At 42.7% G+C, this 17,049-nt stretch overlaps 1 protein-coding gene across 1 annotated transcript in view; it reads left to right on the top strand.

Moving 5' to 3' along the window:
* Positions 1-17,049, top strand: part of LOC114665632 (heterogeneous nuclear ribonucleoprotein L-like) — a 117,017-nt gene that overhangs the window by 64,053 nt on the left and 35,915 nt on the right. Inside the window, exons 2-3 of the mRNA XM_028820238.2 lie at positions 12,376-12,494; positions 15,743-15,980. Coding sequence (XP_028676071.1) covers positions 12,376-12,494; positions 15,743-15,980 — 357 coding nt within the window. The remainder of the gene's footprint in view (positions 1-12,375; positions 12,495-15,742; positions 15,981-17,049) is intronic.

The raw sequence follows: 17,049 nt of genomic DNA on the forward strand, positions 1-17,049 counted from the left end.
TCTGTATTTGCACCCATTCATCCTCCCCTCAATTCTGACCAGCCTCCTTGTTTTATAAGTCAATAAAGCATGATGTGGTGTCCCCATAGCTTGATGCTACACTGTAGGGATGGAATTAAGCAGAAGAGATGAGCAGCACCTTGTCATTGTGTGATACAGTGCTGGAAGTTCTGCCCAAAGAGTTCATCAGACCAGAGAATCCTTTTCCTCCTGCTCCCACAATCCTTTAAATGCCATCTTGTGCCTTTTCCTCAACAGCGTCTTCCATCTAGCCACTCTACCCCACAGTGCTGCTGAGATGGTCTTCCTTCTGACATTGTCTCCCACCTTAGCAGAGGACTTTGACCACTGGGTTCTTCGTCACCCCTGACCAACGCTTTTCTGCCAAAGTACTGAATTAAAAGTCTGAATACTTGAGAGATTTCAGTTTTTGAAGTTTAATTAATATTCAGACCTTTTGGAAAACACACATTGTCATTCTGGGTTATCGAGTATAGACTGATGGGAAAAAATGGCAAACTGTAAACGAATCAATTAAACGTACAACACAAAGTAGGCGGAAACTGAAGGGGTCTGGATGCTTTCTCACGGCCCTTGACGTGTGTGTGTCTGCACGTATGTACACTTGCAGGCACCATCGGCCTTCTATTATGGCACAACATTGGACTATTTTTGATTGTAGCCACTTCTTGCCTCACAAAAGGGAAACGTGTGTGGTTGTGGACGGCTTCAGAAAGTCGAGTGTGTCTTCCTTAGTTAAACACGGAGGTGGTTAGCATTTATTCTCTTGAGCCGCTGTCGATGGTAAATGCAGGCGAGCGTCTGGCATAGTGGTTTTGTCTGCTGTGTTCATGCAGAGCACAAATTGACCTCTAAACTCGGCTCACACACCACCAGCAGCACTGCCAGGGTATCTGGCCACACGAGAACAGTTTATGCTATGAATTCACATCTGACCGGTGTGCTGTTAATCAGACATAGGTGACCCGCTCTTAGTGCTGTAACAAAATCAGGGGTCAGGTTTGATTTGGCGTGCCCAGGTCACTAGTTGTGAACACAAAGTGGGCCATTGGAGGCACTCACAGGTTTCTTTATTTATAGCGGAGTGGTGGCTCTGAGGCTAGGGATCTGCTCTGGCAATCGGAAGGTTGCCGGTTCGAATCCCGTAAATGCCAATAGGGACTCTGCTCTGTTGGGCCCTTGGGCAAGGCCCTTAACCTGCAATTGATGAGCGCTTTGATTAGTGAGAAAAGTGCTATATAAATGCAAAGAATTATTATTATTAGGTTTTGAGGAGACGTCGTACTTGGGGGTCTGACCCTCCGACTTCAGAACCAGCAGCCTGAGCTTAATGTGCTGGTGACCTGTGGCTGTCCAGATCTTCCTTCCTACTTTCCCACTGTGTTGCAGCCTGTGTGCAGCTCTCCTTAGCCTTGAGCCCAGCCTCAAATGATGATAATTCGAACGAATGAGAGTTATGGGCACATAGAGCGGCCCTTACTCTGTGCTTTGGGGTCTTCAGGAGTAATAAACAGCAAGTCAAAGGAAAGATTCCCGTGTGTTTATGGGGTGACACCAGCAGACCTTCTTAGAATTCCATGTATTTTTTTCCTGGCGCTGGCTGTGGCCTCGCTGCTTTGATCTGTAGTTGCCATTTCAATGCATTTCTTTTTGAAGGACAAAGTGGGCATTGCCCATTCTGCTAGGCTTTAGTGGCACAGCAGGTCAGTTTATACCGCAGATTTAGCAGAGAAGCAGCCATCCAGCAGCACCTTCTCCCACTCCCAAATAAGGGACTGAACTCTTTGTACAAGGAGCAGCCTGTTCTTCATCTTCTTCTGATAACAACTCTGTAAATTAGAGCTGTAGTGACATCTTTTCACAGTTCCTTTCAGACTACAAGGCGTGAGAGCAAAGACCTGTAATTCAAGGAGTGACAACTGGGACAGAAAGCAACTCACTTGTGAGGAGGCACTGATATTTTTCAGCTAGAACTGACTTCAATCCAATCGAGAGGTTCCACCTTCCTTCAAAAACCAGTTGCACTCTCTCAAGGGAATTTTCAGGAACTCTGTGGAAACTCTCTTAGGGAAAGCACTCTGCTCTCATGTTCTCCAAAATGACCCTTCTCTCTGGAACTAAAAAGCTGACGGGCTGCTCCCTAATCATGGGAGCTGACAGCTGACCATCTCTTCTCTTTGTGGACCAGAAATCAGAGATTCAGCCTTGCCAAGCTAAGCACTGCACCAGTGGGCTCCAATGGCTGAGGAGCAGTTCTTACTTCAAGAAGGGAGCTTCAGGATCTAAACTCTTGTGCCAGAAAGTGTTGTTCCCTGTGAAGTCACATGCCACACAGGACCAATGAAAGCACAAAACACCTGAACAAAGGGTCATGCAGCAGAGAAAAATCCTCCACTTGAGCCCGAAGCTTCAAAACTCTACAACATTGGACATCATCTTTAAGGACTTCATATCATAAAACTGTTTTAACCCTTAAACCGCCGGATCCCATGCAATTTGCCAGCATGCCGGAGCCGAGTATATTCGGCAAAGTACATTCGTTGAATGCCACAACCGGCTAAAGTCGATTTCCAGTGCAATTTGGAGGTACGTCGGAGCCAAAGTATATTTGGTGACGAAAATTCATTGAATGCTGCAACCGGCTATAGTCGCTTCCCAGTACAATTTGCCAGCACGCTGGCGCTGATCAGTCAGTGCTGTACATTAGTTGTGCAGCCAGCTCATGACCACTGCCGCCCCCTAGTGAATCAGCCTCACTGTCTCTGGGATTGAGCCGCTGCACTAGACTGGCCTGCAAGCATCAGCGCTTACCTCTGTGTGTTTGTGTGCAGTCGACTCGGTGATTTACTGAATTTGATCAGTGGCGTCAGTTGCACCTTATACATATAATAATAATAATAATAATAATTAATAACTGTTGCAGTAGGTTTTTTTTTTTATAGTTTTTACAGTTCATTGGCAGTGTGTAAAACAAGTGTTGTGGTAATTGTGATGCTCTTTGGGTTTCTTTTAAAATTTCACTTTTTCTTGGTGAATTATGACGTTTACTTAAAATATATATATACTATATATTTATATATATATATATAATAAAAAACACTTTTTAAAAACCACGCTTATATTAAGTTAAAAAGTGTACTAAAAAGTAAAACACAAGTCTGTCATATATCACTTGTAAAATAAAAGGTGGGCACTTTTGCTAAGATTTTAAGAAGTGTTTTTTGAATGTTGATTGATGAAAAGGCAACACGCTTGTATTTTACGAGAGATATATGAGAGACTTGTTTTTTACTTTTTAGTAAGCACTTTTTAACTTAATATAAGCATATTTTTCAATATAATTATTATTTTTCTCTTCTTGGTCTTGGGTTTTAGTGTAATTTTGTAATCAATATTTTAACACTCCCTTTAATATTTCTATCCCTTACTAGTGCCATCTGTTGGTGAAATCTTGAACTATTCTTCATATGAAAATTTCATTTCTTAATGAACATGGATTAATCGACCAATTAGAGAAACTGATTATTAATTCATGTATTGTCATTGGAAGTGAGTAAGTGTGCAAACTTTCAAGTCATTTGGACAATAGGAAGTGGGTTAAATATCGATTACAAGATTTGTACCAGACAACAAACAGGTGAAGTTAAAAGAAGCCTGGTAAAAAGGGCAGGAAAAAAGTATTTGGTGTCCAGGGGTGCATTAACCCTCAAGTATGTGGCAGTTTAAGGGTTAAGGTAAAGTAGCACTCTGAATATAACCGGTTAACAGCCAAGCCTCTTTAGTGTTACATGATTGTCTCTCAAATCCCTTTTTGTACAGTATGTTGATTTATATGCAGTTACCATATTTCTATAATTCTCGTGACTCTTAATAAATCTCTTTCTTAAAATGAATGGGCTTCAGTTACCTTGATTATAGCTTAGTTCATACTTACATAGGATGAAAATGACGTCGGATTCGGAGATTGGCCTAAGTGTGTGACGTGGAGGACATGTATCAAAAATGGTGAATTTCAAGGAGAGGCTGGTTATGGGGGTACCAGAATGATGAACAAAGGGCTGAATTTAATGCGACAGGTCACCAAAACACAAGGAAGATGTGCAAAAGCATTTGAAATGCATCTGCTCATCATGTAGGTGACCACTCATGAGATTATTTACACTCGCCCTTCCTTGGCTGCTTTTGGTCAATGGCTCTGACACTCCACCTTCACCTTTTCTCTTAATGTCAATCAGAGCCGACACGACTCTTGTTCAGTCAGTGGGGTCTCGCGTCCTTATTAACTATGTGACACTGACCATACACCGCCACTTATTCACTAGGAGAATATCAATGTGCTAATTGAATGGCCTGCAACAAGTAGAAATGCACTTTGGTTGTTTACTGTGTTCTTCCTTTGTGGTTTGGTCCGCACACCGACTTCACATGAGTAGTATAAACCTTTTATGGCCAGAGAAACTGAACAGTAACAGACTTAAAGTACAACAACCACATTTATTTTTAGAGCATGTTTTCATACAAATGATGGAGCTCAAAGTGCTTTACAAGATGAAGAAAGAAAAAATATATAAAAATAAAATTAGGCAATGTTAAGTAACAAAAGATAAGGTAAGGTCCGATGGCCAGGAGAACAGAAAAAACAAAACAAAAAATACAAAATCTGCTGGGGTTCAGAGGCCACAAGACCACCCAGCCCCCTTAACATAAAGATCTAAATCAGTCCTCCTGGTTTTCAGGCTTCACATGGAAGAAATTAGATGATGCTGGTCATGTGGACATCTGCCCTTCAATCCATCAATGCAGGGACTGCACGGTGCCCTGATCAGGTGGTGGTGGCGTTGGTATAGATTGTGGAGATATGATAAAAATGATAATTGAATGCATATACAGAATATCAGGTTTACACTAAAATGAAGCTACGAGAAAGCCATGTTAAAGTAATGAGTTTTTAGCAGTGTTTTAAAGTGCTGCACCGTATCAGCCTGGCAAATTTCTGTCAGTCAGCTATTCTAGATTTTACGTGCATAAGATCAGAAGGCCGACTCGCCACTTCTTTTCAGTTTAGCTCTTGGAATTATAAGCAGACCCTCATTTGAAGATCTAAGGTTGCGATTTGGAGTGTAAAGCAGGGGGGGGGGTTAGAGAAAGGACAGGCATTCTGAGATTTAGGATAGAGTCAGATTATTGAAGACTTGATTAACCATCAGCAGTATTTTAAAGTGAATTCTAAATGGCACAGGTAACCAGTGTAGTGACACTAAGACTGGGGTGATGTGCTCAAAGTTTAGGAGTCTTACTGAAGGCAGAACTGATCATACCAAAAACGTAGAAGCTACATCTCTTGTCACTGCCTAAAATTGTGGTGGACACTTTGCCATCCATATATAGATATTGATATAGATTAGAGATATAGATATATATATATAATGCATACATACATACATACAGTATATAGATTATATATATCTATATACAGTATATAGATTATATATATCTATATACTGTATCTCTCTCTCTCTCTCTCTCTCTCTCTCTCTCTCTCTCTCTCTCTCTCTCTCTCTCTCTCTCTCTATATATATACATATATATATATATATATATATATATATATATATATATATATATTTATTCACGGCATTCGTAGTCTGTGTCACAATCTGATTGTATGGGTGGTTACCTACCAGGTAACGCTTGTGGTTGGTCAGCAATCTGCTAACATCCGCCACGGTGCCCTCAGTTTGTGAGGAGCAGATCATAGAATGGTTGAAATAGTTTACTGCCAAATAAATGCAAAGAGTACACGACACGTGTTTCGCCCTCATTCTGGGCTCATCAGGTGTACACACTCCACTGCACTCCCTCTCGGGAATCGAACCTCGGACGTCAGCGCCAGAGGCGATGCCCCTAACGTTGCGCCACGGCGTGTGGTTCGTTTATTTGACAGCATGTAGATCGGGGTAATTACATTCACGGCATTCGATTCCCGAGAGGGAGTGCAATGGAGTGTGTACGCCTGATGAGCCCAGAATGAGGGCGAAACACGTGTCGCGTACTCTGCATTTATTTGACAGTAAACTATTTCAACCATATATATATATATATTAATTATAAAATAATAGAGAGAAGATAGATATGTCCACTTTTCACAAGAGAACTACTGATTGGATCTTTTTCTAGAATTTCCTTGAACATTCCGGTTCATTTTGCGACTTCTCTCATCGCGCTAAGATTCAGAGTTCACTTGCAGGAGTGAAATATTCACACTAAGGGCTGAGGGAAGCGGGAAGCGTGAGGTCAGGATTGGGTAGTCGGTCTGCCTCTGTGTTTTTAGAGTGTACCTTTCCTCCGCTTAGCTAGCAATACCTTTTTGTTTATTGGTTTTTAAAGTTTGTCCTGTTTCATGGGGAATGACTAGTCGAGTATAAAGGCTCACACAGGCCTGCATTCTAGAAGGAGGCAGGTGCAGCCTCTTGGAATTGCGTGTTGGGGGTCTGCTGTGCCCGGTATGCTACTGTGTGTTTAGACGCTCGAGGGGCTGTGATAATCCTTTGGTGAGTCCCACCTTCAGGACCCAACTTCCACCCTATGGAGCCAGTGGTATGCCAAGTCACATTGACGTGTAAATTCAAGAATTGCATTATGGTTAGGGTGACTGGCCCACATACCTCTTGCTGAAATAACACGTTATTCCCACCCTCATCATCTGTTCTTAAAAAAATGACGCTGTAGTTGTCTGGTGTAAGTGTAATTTACTGTGCAGTGTCATTTTAAAAAATAAGTAATAAATTAATTAAAAAATAATTAGATAGATCAAGCTGGTAATGTATGGATAGGGAGAGTCTGCAGTGCAGTCTGCTTGCCTTTGTTTTATGTGCTAATTTTTAAAGGAGCATTTTCTCTATGGAAAAGTTTTTTCTTGGCCATCACTACAAACTAAATAGTGTTAGGTTACATTTAAATAAATAATATTTTTGTGTAGAGTGTTCCTTTAACCTGAGTTCACAGCTTTGGACTTGTGGGAAAACATCAGAGTAGCCATTGGAAGGCCCATAAAACAGAAGATCTGGACTTGCAGCCAGCAGCCACACCACCTGGACTTCAGAAGAGGTCATCCACCTGAAACTCTGCATCTTCAGGCCCGGCCAGTACTTGGATTGGAGACAAAAGCTTGGGGTGCTGCTGGAGCAGGGGTTGGTTAGGACAGGTGGTCTGAATGTGGATCACAAAGACAGGGACACTGTGCTGTAAAAATGGTGCCGTCGTTCAGGTGAGACGTAAAACTGATGTCCTGAACTCTCTGTGGTCAACTTTGTAAAGAGTAAGGTGTATCCCCATGTCCTGGCTAAATTGCCTACCATGGCTTGGTCATCCAGTCCCTGTACAGGAGGAGCAGGAGTTTGCCGGTAATAAGTCGGACTCGATTCCTGTTGAGGTTGGACTCTGCCAGGGCTGCCCTTTGTCACCGATTCTGTTCATAAGTTATATGGACAGAATTTCTAGGCGCAGCCAAGGAGCGGAAGGGGTCTTGTTCGGTGACCTCTCGTCTCTGCTATTTGCGGATGACGTGGTTCTGTTGGATTCATCGGACAGTGACTCTCACTGGAGCGGTTCGTGTGAAGCAGCAGGGATGAGAGTCAGCACCTCTAAATCCGAGGCCATGGTTCTCAGCCGGAAAAGGGTGGAATGCTCTCTCTGGGTTGGGAACACATTACTGTCTCAAGTGGAGGAGTTCAAGTATCTCGGGGTCTTGTTCACGAGTGAGGGAAGAATGGAGCGGGAGCTTGACAGATGGATTGGTGCGGCATCCGCAGTAATGTGGGCTCTGCAACGGTCTGTTGTGGTGAAGAGAGAGCTGAGCCAAAAGGCGAGGCTGTCGATTTACCAGTCGATGTATGTTCCTACCCTCACCTATGGTCACGAGCTTTGGGTAGTGACCAAAAGAGCAAGATCACGGATACAAGCGGCTGAAATGAGTTTTCTCCACAGGGTGGCTGGACTTTCCCTTAGAGAGAGAGTGAGGAGTTCAGTTATCCAGGAGAGACTCGGAGTAGAGTCGCTGCTCCTCCGCATTGAGAGGAGTCAATTGAGGTGGTTCAGGCATCTGGTTAGGATGCCCCCCTGGGGGGGGGGGGGGGGGGGGTGTTCCAGGTATGCTCCACTTGGAGAAGGCCACGGGGCAGACCCAGGACACTCTGGAGGGGTCATATCTCCCAGCTGGCCTTGGAACGCCCTCGGGGGTCCTTCCAGAGGAGCTGGAGGAGGTGGCCGGGGAGAGGGAGGTCTGGGCTTCCCTGCTTAGGCTGCTGCCCCCGCGACTCGACCTTGGATAAGCGGTGGATAATGGATGGATGGATGGCTTTGGTCATTCTGGCCCCCTAATCATCCCCTGTCTCTGATTAGCTGTTAGGTGGTGAAGGGGTGGGTGGGGTAGCCAATGTGTGGTGAGTGTGTTGGCACAAAAATGGCTGCCATAGCATCATCCAGGTGGGTGCTACACATTGGTGGTGGTTGAAGTGACACCCCACTCACTGTGAGAAATGGTTTGAGTAATGAGAAAAGTGCTTTATATACGGAAATAATTTAAATTATAATTATATTTTAGTCTGAAATATCCATAATAACCACCAAAATATAAAACTATAACTGAACAATTGTGAAACAGAAAAACATCCTTTGCATACATTTTTTTTGGACATGTACTTCTGTCAATAGATAATATCAGTGTTATTTTTACAGCTTTGAAATATGTAAATTAAGAAATCAGATTTTAGGCTCATAGAAGATAAGAGCAAATGAGCCTCTGCTGCTACTTCCTGCTCTGAGCTGTGATTCATATCTATCTGTTTATTTTATTTTATTTTTTTTGTTTTAAACAAACTTTTTGCCAACTCTGCCAGACCTATTGTAGTGTGCCACACTGTCTTTGGATGCTCCATTTGGACACTAAGAAGAGGCGTCTTATCCACTCCGTCTTTATGAAGAGGAGCAGCGGCCAGGCAGTTGAGGCCAAGTGTCAGCTCTGTCAGCAACATCTTACGGCCGATCTTTTGTTTTTTAAAGGAAGTTGACAGTGACTAACATGTTGCTGTGTGCATTACACAATCACTCCGTCAGGCGCTCCTTAAACTACCAGTGTATTGTCCAGCATGTCCTGTAGTTGGAAGGGCCGACCTGTCAGAGACTGTGCAGGTGGTCTGCAGATGATCCACCCTCACGTCACTTGGGTGTTTATGTGGTAGCAAAAAAGCGGAAGACCAGGCTGCACCCTCTTCATCCTTATATTAATGCTTGTGGGATGGTCCAGTATGCGCTGTGCTAGGGCCGTCTAATTATCCAAAAACTGGGAATGCTACCCGTCTAAGTAGTCAACGTAGATCATGGCATGAACATTTGCAGTGCACCATATGATGCCTATGTAGATAGATGGATGCGTTATTCATCCCCTCAGGGAAGTTCAGTTTTCCATTATCTCATGCACATCAGTAAAAACTTGTTACAAATTATTTAAAAAAAGGCAAGAAGAACACAACATAAACAAATAGAAGTACAAATGGTCAGTTGTTACCATGTCGGAAGGCAGAGTGGGGAGCAGGTCATGAATCAATTGTGTTGAAATCTCACAGCAGCAGGAACACACGATCTTCTTCTGTCCTACAGCGTAGTGCGAGGAGACGACTGCTGTGTTGACTTCTCTGACCTTCCAAAATGTTATGGAGAGGGTGACTGCTATTGTCATGGATGGCCTGTACCACCTGCCCCATACACCTTTCCACTAACATTCCCACCGAGTCCGCAGTTTTTCCCAGCACTGTGCCAGCCTTCTTCACCAGCTTGTCCAGCCTCTTTGTGTTCTTGCCTGTTATACTGCCTGCCCAACACACGGCAGCAAAGAAGAAGACACTGGCAACAACTGTCAGAAAGAACAAAGGCAACAGTTCACTACATATTATGAGGAAAGACCGCCTGCTCTGTACCTTCCTGTAGAGGACATCTGTGCTCTCAGACCAGTCTGGTCTGTCAAGGTGGGCACCTAGAAGTTTGCACCACCTCAGTGTCCTCCCCTCCTATACTAATGGGTTGAAAGGGCAGCTTAGACCTGTGGAAATCCACAATCATCTCCCTGCTTTTTGTTGTCTTCAGAACCAGGCAGTTCTTATTGCTCCAGTCACTGAAAGCACCAGTCAGAACCCTGTATTCCCCTTCCTGCCCACTCCTTACATACTCTACAACAGCTATATCATCAGAGTACTGCTGAATGTGGCAAATGTCTGACTTCTGTTTAAAGTCTGCTGTGTACAATACGAATGTTATGTTAGATTAGATAAACTTTTATTATTTCCTTTGGCAAATTTGGAATTTGTCATTTGGTATGGGATTTGTAAAAACCATGTTAATGTTTGTGATATGCCAACTGTTGGAATGACCAGTGCAGTCCATGTCTCTGCTATGTGCCATTTGGTATGGGATTTGTAAAAGCAGTGTTAATGTCTGTAATGCGCCATCTGTTGGAATGACCAATGCAATGCATATGTGTCTCGTATGTACCATTTGGTATGGGATTTGTAAAAGCAGTGTTAATGTCTGTGATGCTCCATCTGTTGGAATGACCAATGCGTATGTCTCTGGTATATGCCATTTGGTATGGGATTTGTAAAAGCAATGTTAATGTTTGTGATGCGCCATCCATTGGAATGGCCAACACAATGCATATTTCTCTGGTATGTGTCATTTAGTATGGGATTTGTAAAAGCAGTGTTACTGTTTGTGATGCGCCATCTGTTGGAATGACCAATGCAATGCATATGTGTCTGGTATGTACCATTTGGTATGGGATTTGTAAAACCAGTGTTAATGTCTGTGATGCGCCATCTGTTGGAATGACCAATGCATATGTCTCTGGTATATGCCATTTGATATGGGATTTGTAAAAGCAATGTTAATGTTTGTGATGCGCCATCCATTGGAATGGCCAACACAATGCATATTTCTCTGGTATGTGTCATTTAGTATGGGATTTGTAAAACCAGTGTTAATGTCTGTGATGCGCCATCTGTTGGAATGACCAATGCATATGCCTCTGGTATATGCCATTTGGTATGGGATTTGTAAAAGCAATGTTAATGTTTGTGATGCGCCATCCATTGGAATGGCCAACACAATGCATATTTCTCTGGTATGTGTCATTTAGTATGGGATTTGTAAAAGCAGTGTTACTGTCTGTGATGCGCCATCTGTTGTAATGACCAATGCATATGTCTCTGGTATATGCCATTTAGTATGGGATTGGTAAAAGCAGTGTTAATGTTTGTGATGCACCATCTGTTGGAATGACCAACACAATGTATATGTCTTTGGTATGTGCCATTTGGTATGGGATTTGTAAAAGCAGTGTTAGTCTGTGATGTGCCATCTGTTGGAATGACAAATGCAATGCATTTTATTCTAACGATTGTAATTGCACCATCATTTGGAATGACAGAGTCATAGCAACGAACACACAGACACTTACCCTTCTTATAATAAAAATAATATTCAAATATATGTGAATGTAGGTTAAAATGTGTCAAGTGTTGTAAAGAAAAGTCAATACAACATCAAAGTGTTGGAGCACCACCCTGGTGACCCCATATGATTTGAAACAAGACAACAATGAAAAACACACAATACGGGTAATGTTCTTTCAGATGTGAGCTCAGACTTGAACGGGCTCAAAATGGCTGAACTTCCGGTCATTTGAGTTCCGGACAGGAAGGAGCGGGTCCAGGAGGGTGCATTACATTTAATTTTGGTGTGTTTATCGTGTCACAATTAAAAACATACCAGCCAAAGGATTGATTGGTTATTGCTACAGCATGCAATTTTCATGTTAGTTGAAAATAACTTTAATTCATGTCCATAGATTACGTCACATGACTAAGAGCAAAGCAAACGCCTTGCATTTTGCTTCTTGGCTGCTCCGAGAATTATTGTGAAAGGACTAATTAATGTCAAAAAGCAGGGAAATGGGCCTCAACAGTTGGGATACGAGATGTTCCAGTCACGTGTGTCTTCACCCAGCGCTTAAGGTGGTAAAGGGGGAGTTGATAAGGCGGGTGATCCGCCGTCTCATTGTACAAATGGAAGTTGGCAATGTAAATAATGATTTTTGTCTTGTGGTTGCTGCAAAAGTCTGCTTGCTGTAAGAGAAGCAGCTTGATTGGAGGTGCCTGAGACGTTGTAGGCTGCAGATGGGAGTCTCCATATCTTTTCTTTATATTTAAATCTGTTGAAGCACATCAGGTTCAGGGGGTGTGCAAGTGGAGTTTTAATTGTGTTCTTATCTTCTTTTTCTTTTGTTTTTTTTTTTGGTCTTAGGTCAAAGCAGAGAGCAAAAGCACCATCATCCCTTCTCCCGTGGTCCATGTGAGAGGCTTGTGCGAGGCAGTGGTGGAAGCAGACCTGGTGGAGGCGCTGAAGAGATTTGGCAAAATATGGTATGGCCTTTAATGCTTTCTTGACTTTGACCCTCCATTGCTCTATCTGTCTTATTCCTTTTGAACTCTTGGCCCGCTGGCAGCTGCCTACTATTATGGTCTTGGAGCCCAGTGAATGTGCGAGTTTGCTGCAAGGTGCAAGTGTAGACGGCAAGAGACTCTCCTTTACATGTCAAGAGCAGCCCCTAGTGGCCAGAGAGCCACACAACCCCATACAAGTTCATTTTCATTTCTGTAGCTTCCTGCTCATGACTGCATAGTTTACTAAATTAGATTAGATAGACAGGTTATTCCTTGTGATCTGTGGAATTTGTGGAGCCAGGGTCCCAGCAAATGCAAACATCTGACGATTTATTTTGTGCCAATGATTACTGTAAATTCTAAGTTTATTGTGCTAACTAAGGCACAAAAAGTTGGGAGAAATGCAAGACCGAATGATTAAATGATCACTGGGCAAGCAAATTTTGTGTCAGAGGCTGGCTGTGTAGTTCCACAGTTTTTTAGTGAACAGTAACTTTTTATAAAATGTAACTTGTACCCACAAATTTGTTTTAATATTTATGGTCATAAGTGACAAAAATGATTAATATTACGGATACAAAAGAATTCCAATAAAACACTAAGCACGAAATGTTAACCACGACAGTCTAGTTTTGCAGATGCAGGTGATGTAGTTAGGAAGTGAAATCCCCTGTGAACAGCCTCTTGAAAGTCCTGCTGTGATGCCAATGTAAGTGAAGATTTGCAGAAGTTAGGGAGACAAAGACGTTTTCCAACTCAGATGAAATCCCTTAAATGAGCGGGCACAGGACAAGAACATAAAACTCGAATCCAGTGGGTGCACTGCAGTTGTAATCCAGTGAAGCGTTGAAACAAGAAGATACCTCAGATTGCGATCTTGCTGGCTTCTTGAGGCTCACTTTTAAATCTTAATGCCCTCATCTCGTTTCACCCAGCAGGCCTTGCTACAACAGCCGGAGCTGCCCAATGACGCAGTACTCCTGGGGTTGCTGGGATTTACAGTCCATTTAAGTGGCATCATTGCGGTGATTTTCTGTAAGAGGCCACAAAACTCGCATTAATTTCCATGTAATTATTGGTGACAAAGTCCCGAATAGGCGGACCCAAAAATCGTAAACCCACAAATCACAAGGGCTGACTGTACAGTGGTGCCTTGGTTTGGGAGTATAATTCGTTCCAGAAATGTGCTTGTAATCTAAAGCACTCGTATATCAAAGCGAATTTCCCCGTAAGAAATAATGGAAACTCGGATGATTCGTTCCACAACCCAAAAATATTCATATAAAAATGATTAATACAAAATCTAAAGTAAAAATACATGAAACAAATTAACCTGCACTTAATCTTTTAAAAGAATCGTGGCTGGTGTGAGGGAGACGAGAGAGAGGAGGAGGGTTACTGTGTAGGACGACTTTCACTCTAACGGAGTCACTGGTATCTGTTGGCTCACTGGAATCTTTTTCTTTTTTTGCGACTTTACCAAGGACAGTTGCTTTTGCCTCCTTTTGAGGATTTGGCAGAAATGTGACACTGCATTGTCGTTAAACAGATTCATCGCTCGCACTGCTACTGCCTTATTCACGTGGTGCTTTTCTACAAAGTTTTTTGTTGCAGTCCAGTTTCTAAAGAACAGTCGCTACACTTGGGCACATAATAAAAAAAAAATGCTTTACGCACACACACACACACACACACACACACACACACACACACACGGTCACAATGCAGTAGTAAACAGTATATGATCATATGGATGTTGACTATACGAGTGAGGCACGCTGACTGAGACCGAGCATGGGAGACGATTACCCACAATCCTGCAGCGAGAGAGAGAAAGAAGAACCATCGGCTCAGTTGTGATCACGTGACACTCGGCAGACAGTGTATACGTACTACTTGTATTGTAAGACCTCGCTCGTTTATCAAGTTAAAATGTATTAAAATTTTTTGCTCGTCTTGCAAAACACAAATCCAAGGTTTGAATGTATTTTAATCATCCTCAAGGAGACGTTCAAACACAAAACACAGAATACGCAGATAGTGACTCAAAGTACATTACAAGAAAATTGAATAAAAACAAATCATACAATTAGGCTAAAAGAACTGGTAGATTGGATCTTCCTATAGCTTCTGGCTGGCGGTGGTTCACCTTCCAGCACAACAACAGCCTTAAACGCATGACCAAAAACGAACAATGCAATGGCTTAAGGATAGGAAGGAAGGTGAATGTCCTTGAGTGGCCAAGTCACAGCCCAGACTTTAATCCAGTAGAAAATCTGTGAATGGACCCGAAGAGAGCAGTGCCATGAATGCCCACCTTGACACTGGAACGGGCTGAACAGTTCTGCCAGGCATAATGACCAGATATGCTCCACTCTTGGTGCACAGAGCTAATGCGGATACATGTACAGAGACTGATGGGTGTCATTAGGCCAAAAAGTGGCAATGTGAAGTATTCAATATGGGGACCGGTCACTTTTCCAATGCTGGTGTTTGAAAGGCGTACGATGAATTTCTATAGGCACTGTAATTCATTTAATTTGAATCCAGTTTGATAAGAGCTGAAAAAGACAGAAACCATAAAACTGGATCTGATCAATCACTCGGTCTTGAGTCTCTGTAATGCCATTTGTCGTCTTCACTTTTCACATAGCGCTTATATTAGAGTGACATCCACCAGTGACAGGCTGCAGTTCTGTCAGTTTTTAATGCAGCAGAAACGGTTTCATATATATAACAGCTGTAAATTTATTTTGTATTGCACTTTTCATGCCCACACCATTTGACGAGTATCACAATTACAATGACAGCATTTGTACAGGGAAGAAGCATCAGTCGCTATTTAGGTGATACAGAGCCTTTTACGCTCATTTTCTTAAACACACAGTGCAGTTTTTCACTTTAATGCCATGTCGGACTTGTTCGAGTTGTCTGCCCCTTTCATTTAATTTGATTGGTAAAGTACAAAGGTTGATGACCTATTTGCACAATTGGCGAGTGTTAATCCGGGTAAGTGACTTGGTCATATTTGAAGAGCGGCGGAGCCCTGAAACTTACGGACACCTTTTCCGTACTCGTGCTTTTGCCCTCCTCTTTCTCCCCTGCATCACCAGGTCGTCTTTCTTGCGCCCCACAGAGATTGTAAAGTTTGCATTGACTCCTATGGCGTGAACTTTTTACTTTTGCTCACATATGCATCTCTTTTAGTCATGTCTCTTCTTTTCCAGTTACGTGATGATCATGCCCTTCAAGAGACAAGCTCTCGTGGAGTTTGAGCAGATTGAAAGTGCCGAGAGACTGGTGTCGTTCAGTGCCAAGCACCCCGTCTATATTGTTGGACAGCAAGCCTTCTTCAACTTCTCCACCAGTCAGAGGATTACAAGGCCCACCAATGCAGACAATCCAAATAGTGGAAATAAGGTCCTGCTGCTTTCCATCCAGAACCCTCTGTACCCCATAACTACAGTAAGTGTTCAGTTTATTCAGTCATTTTCTGTGCATGGGGGCAAGACCAGGACTTCTGAAATAATAGAATGATCTTCATTTTGTTGACTAGAGCAGATCCATTATTTATGAGAGATTCGTTTTGTTATCAAATATTGTTGAAATAGGTCATTTCTGAATTGTATGACAGACGCACAGGCTGTAACCGCACTACAAGAACAATCGTTGTCCACACTAGCATTTCCACATTGTTTAAGAAGGTATTTCCACTCACCCTAAAAGGACAGAAAATACACGTGACACTTCTAATAATGTTCAGTCGCAAAATGGTCTTGTGCAAATGTTTGCACCATTCAAACCGTCCCAAATGCAATTTAGGTCAGCAACACATCACGCAGCATGGAAAGCAACTCCTCTGTGTCCACAGCTTTAGAATGTGGTTTCCTTTTGTGAAGGTTGACCAATCAGGGAATAAGACTTTGAACTGAGCAGGATGCAAATACGGAGAAGGGCCTCGTAATAAGCAACATACCAAGCAGAGGGTGACGAGCCTGCGCTTTCAGAACTCTGCGTTTTCACCCATCCATACTGCAAGTCTACAACTTTGGAGAACGATTTTCAGAAGACTCCGTTTTTGAGGGTTTAAAATGCTGGGGTAGTGTGGACGAAAGGCGAAAATGGAGACCCATGTCTGCGTTTTTAAGCAAAAACTGTAGTGTGGATGTAGCAATAGCTGCAAAAGGAATGAAGTGAGCTGGTCGCGGCTTGGCTATCTTGCATCCCTTTCTTCTTTGGCTGCTGGTTAAGGAAAAAAGCACTAAGTAAATAAATGTTCATGATTTGAAAAAGGAAATCAATTAAGATGAAGGCAAAAACAGCGTGTTCCTTTGGCCACTTTTCTGATTTAGTGACAACATACCACTGCTAAAGTAGAAAACCGCAGCCACTGTGCCCTGACGTGTCACTGTTTAGAGGAGGTTTAGCACCAAAATGACACGTGCACGTCCTCAAATACCGCAGAACAGGGGTTTCCAACTCCAGTCCTGGAGGGCTACTGTGGCTGCAGGCTTTCATTTTAACCCTTAATTAG

The sequence above is a fragment of the Erpetoichthys calabaricus genome, chromosome 15 (assembly GCF_900747795.2).
Source record: "Erpetoichthys calabaricus chromosome 15, fErpCal1.3, whole genome shotgun sequence".
NCBI lineage: Eukaryota > Metazoa > Chordata > Cladistia > Polypteriformes > Polypteridae > Erpetoichthys > Erpetoichthys calabaricus.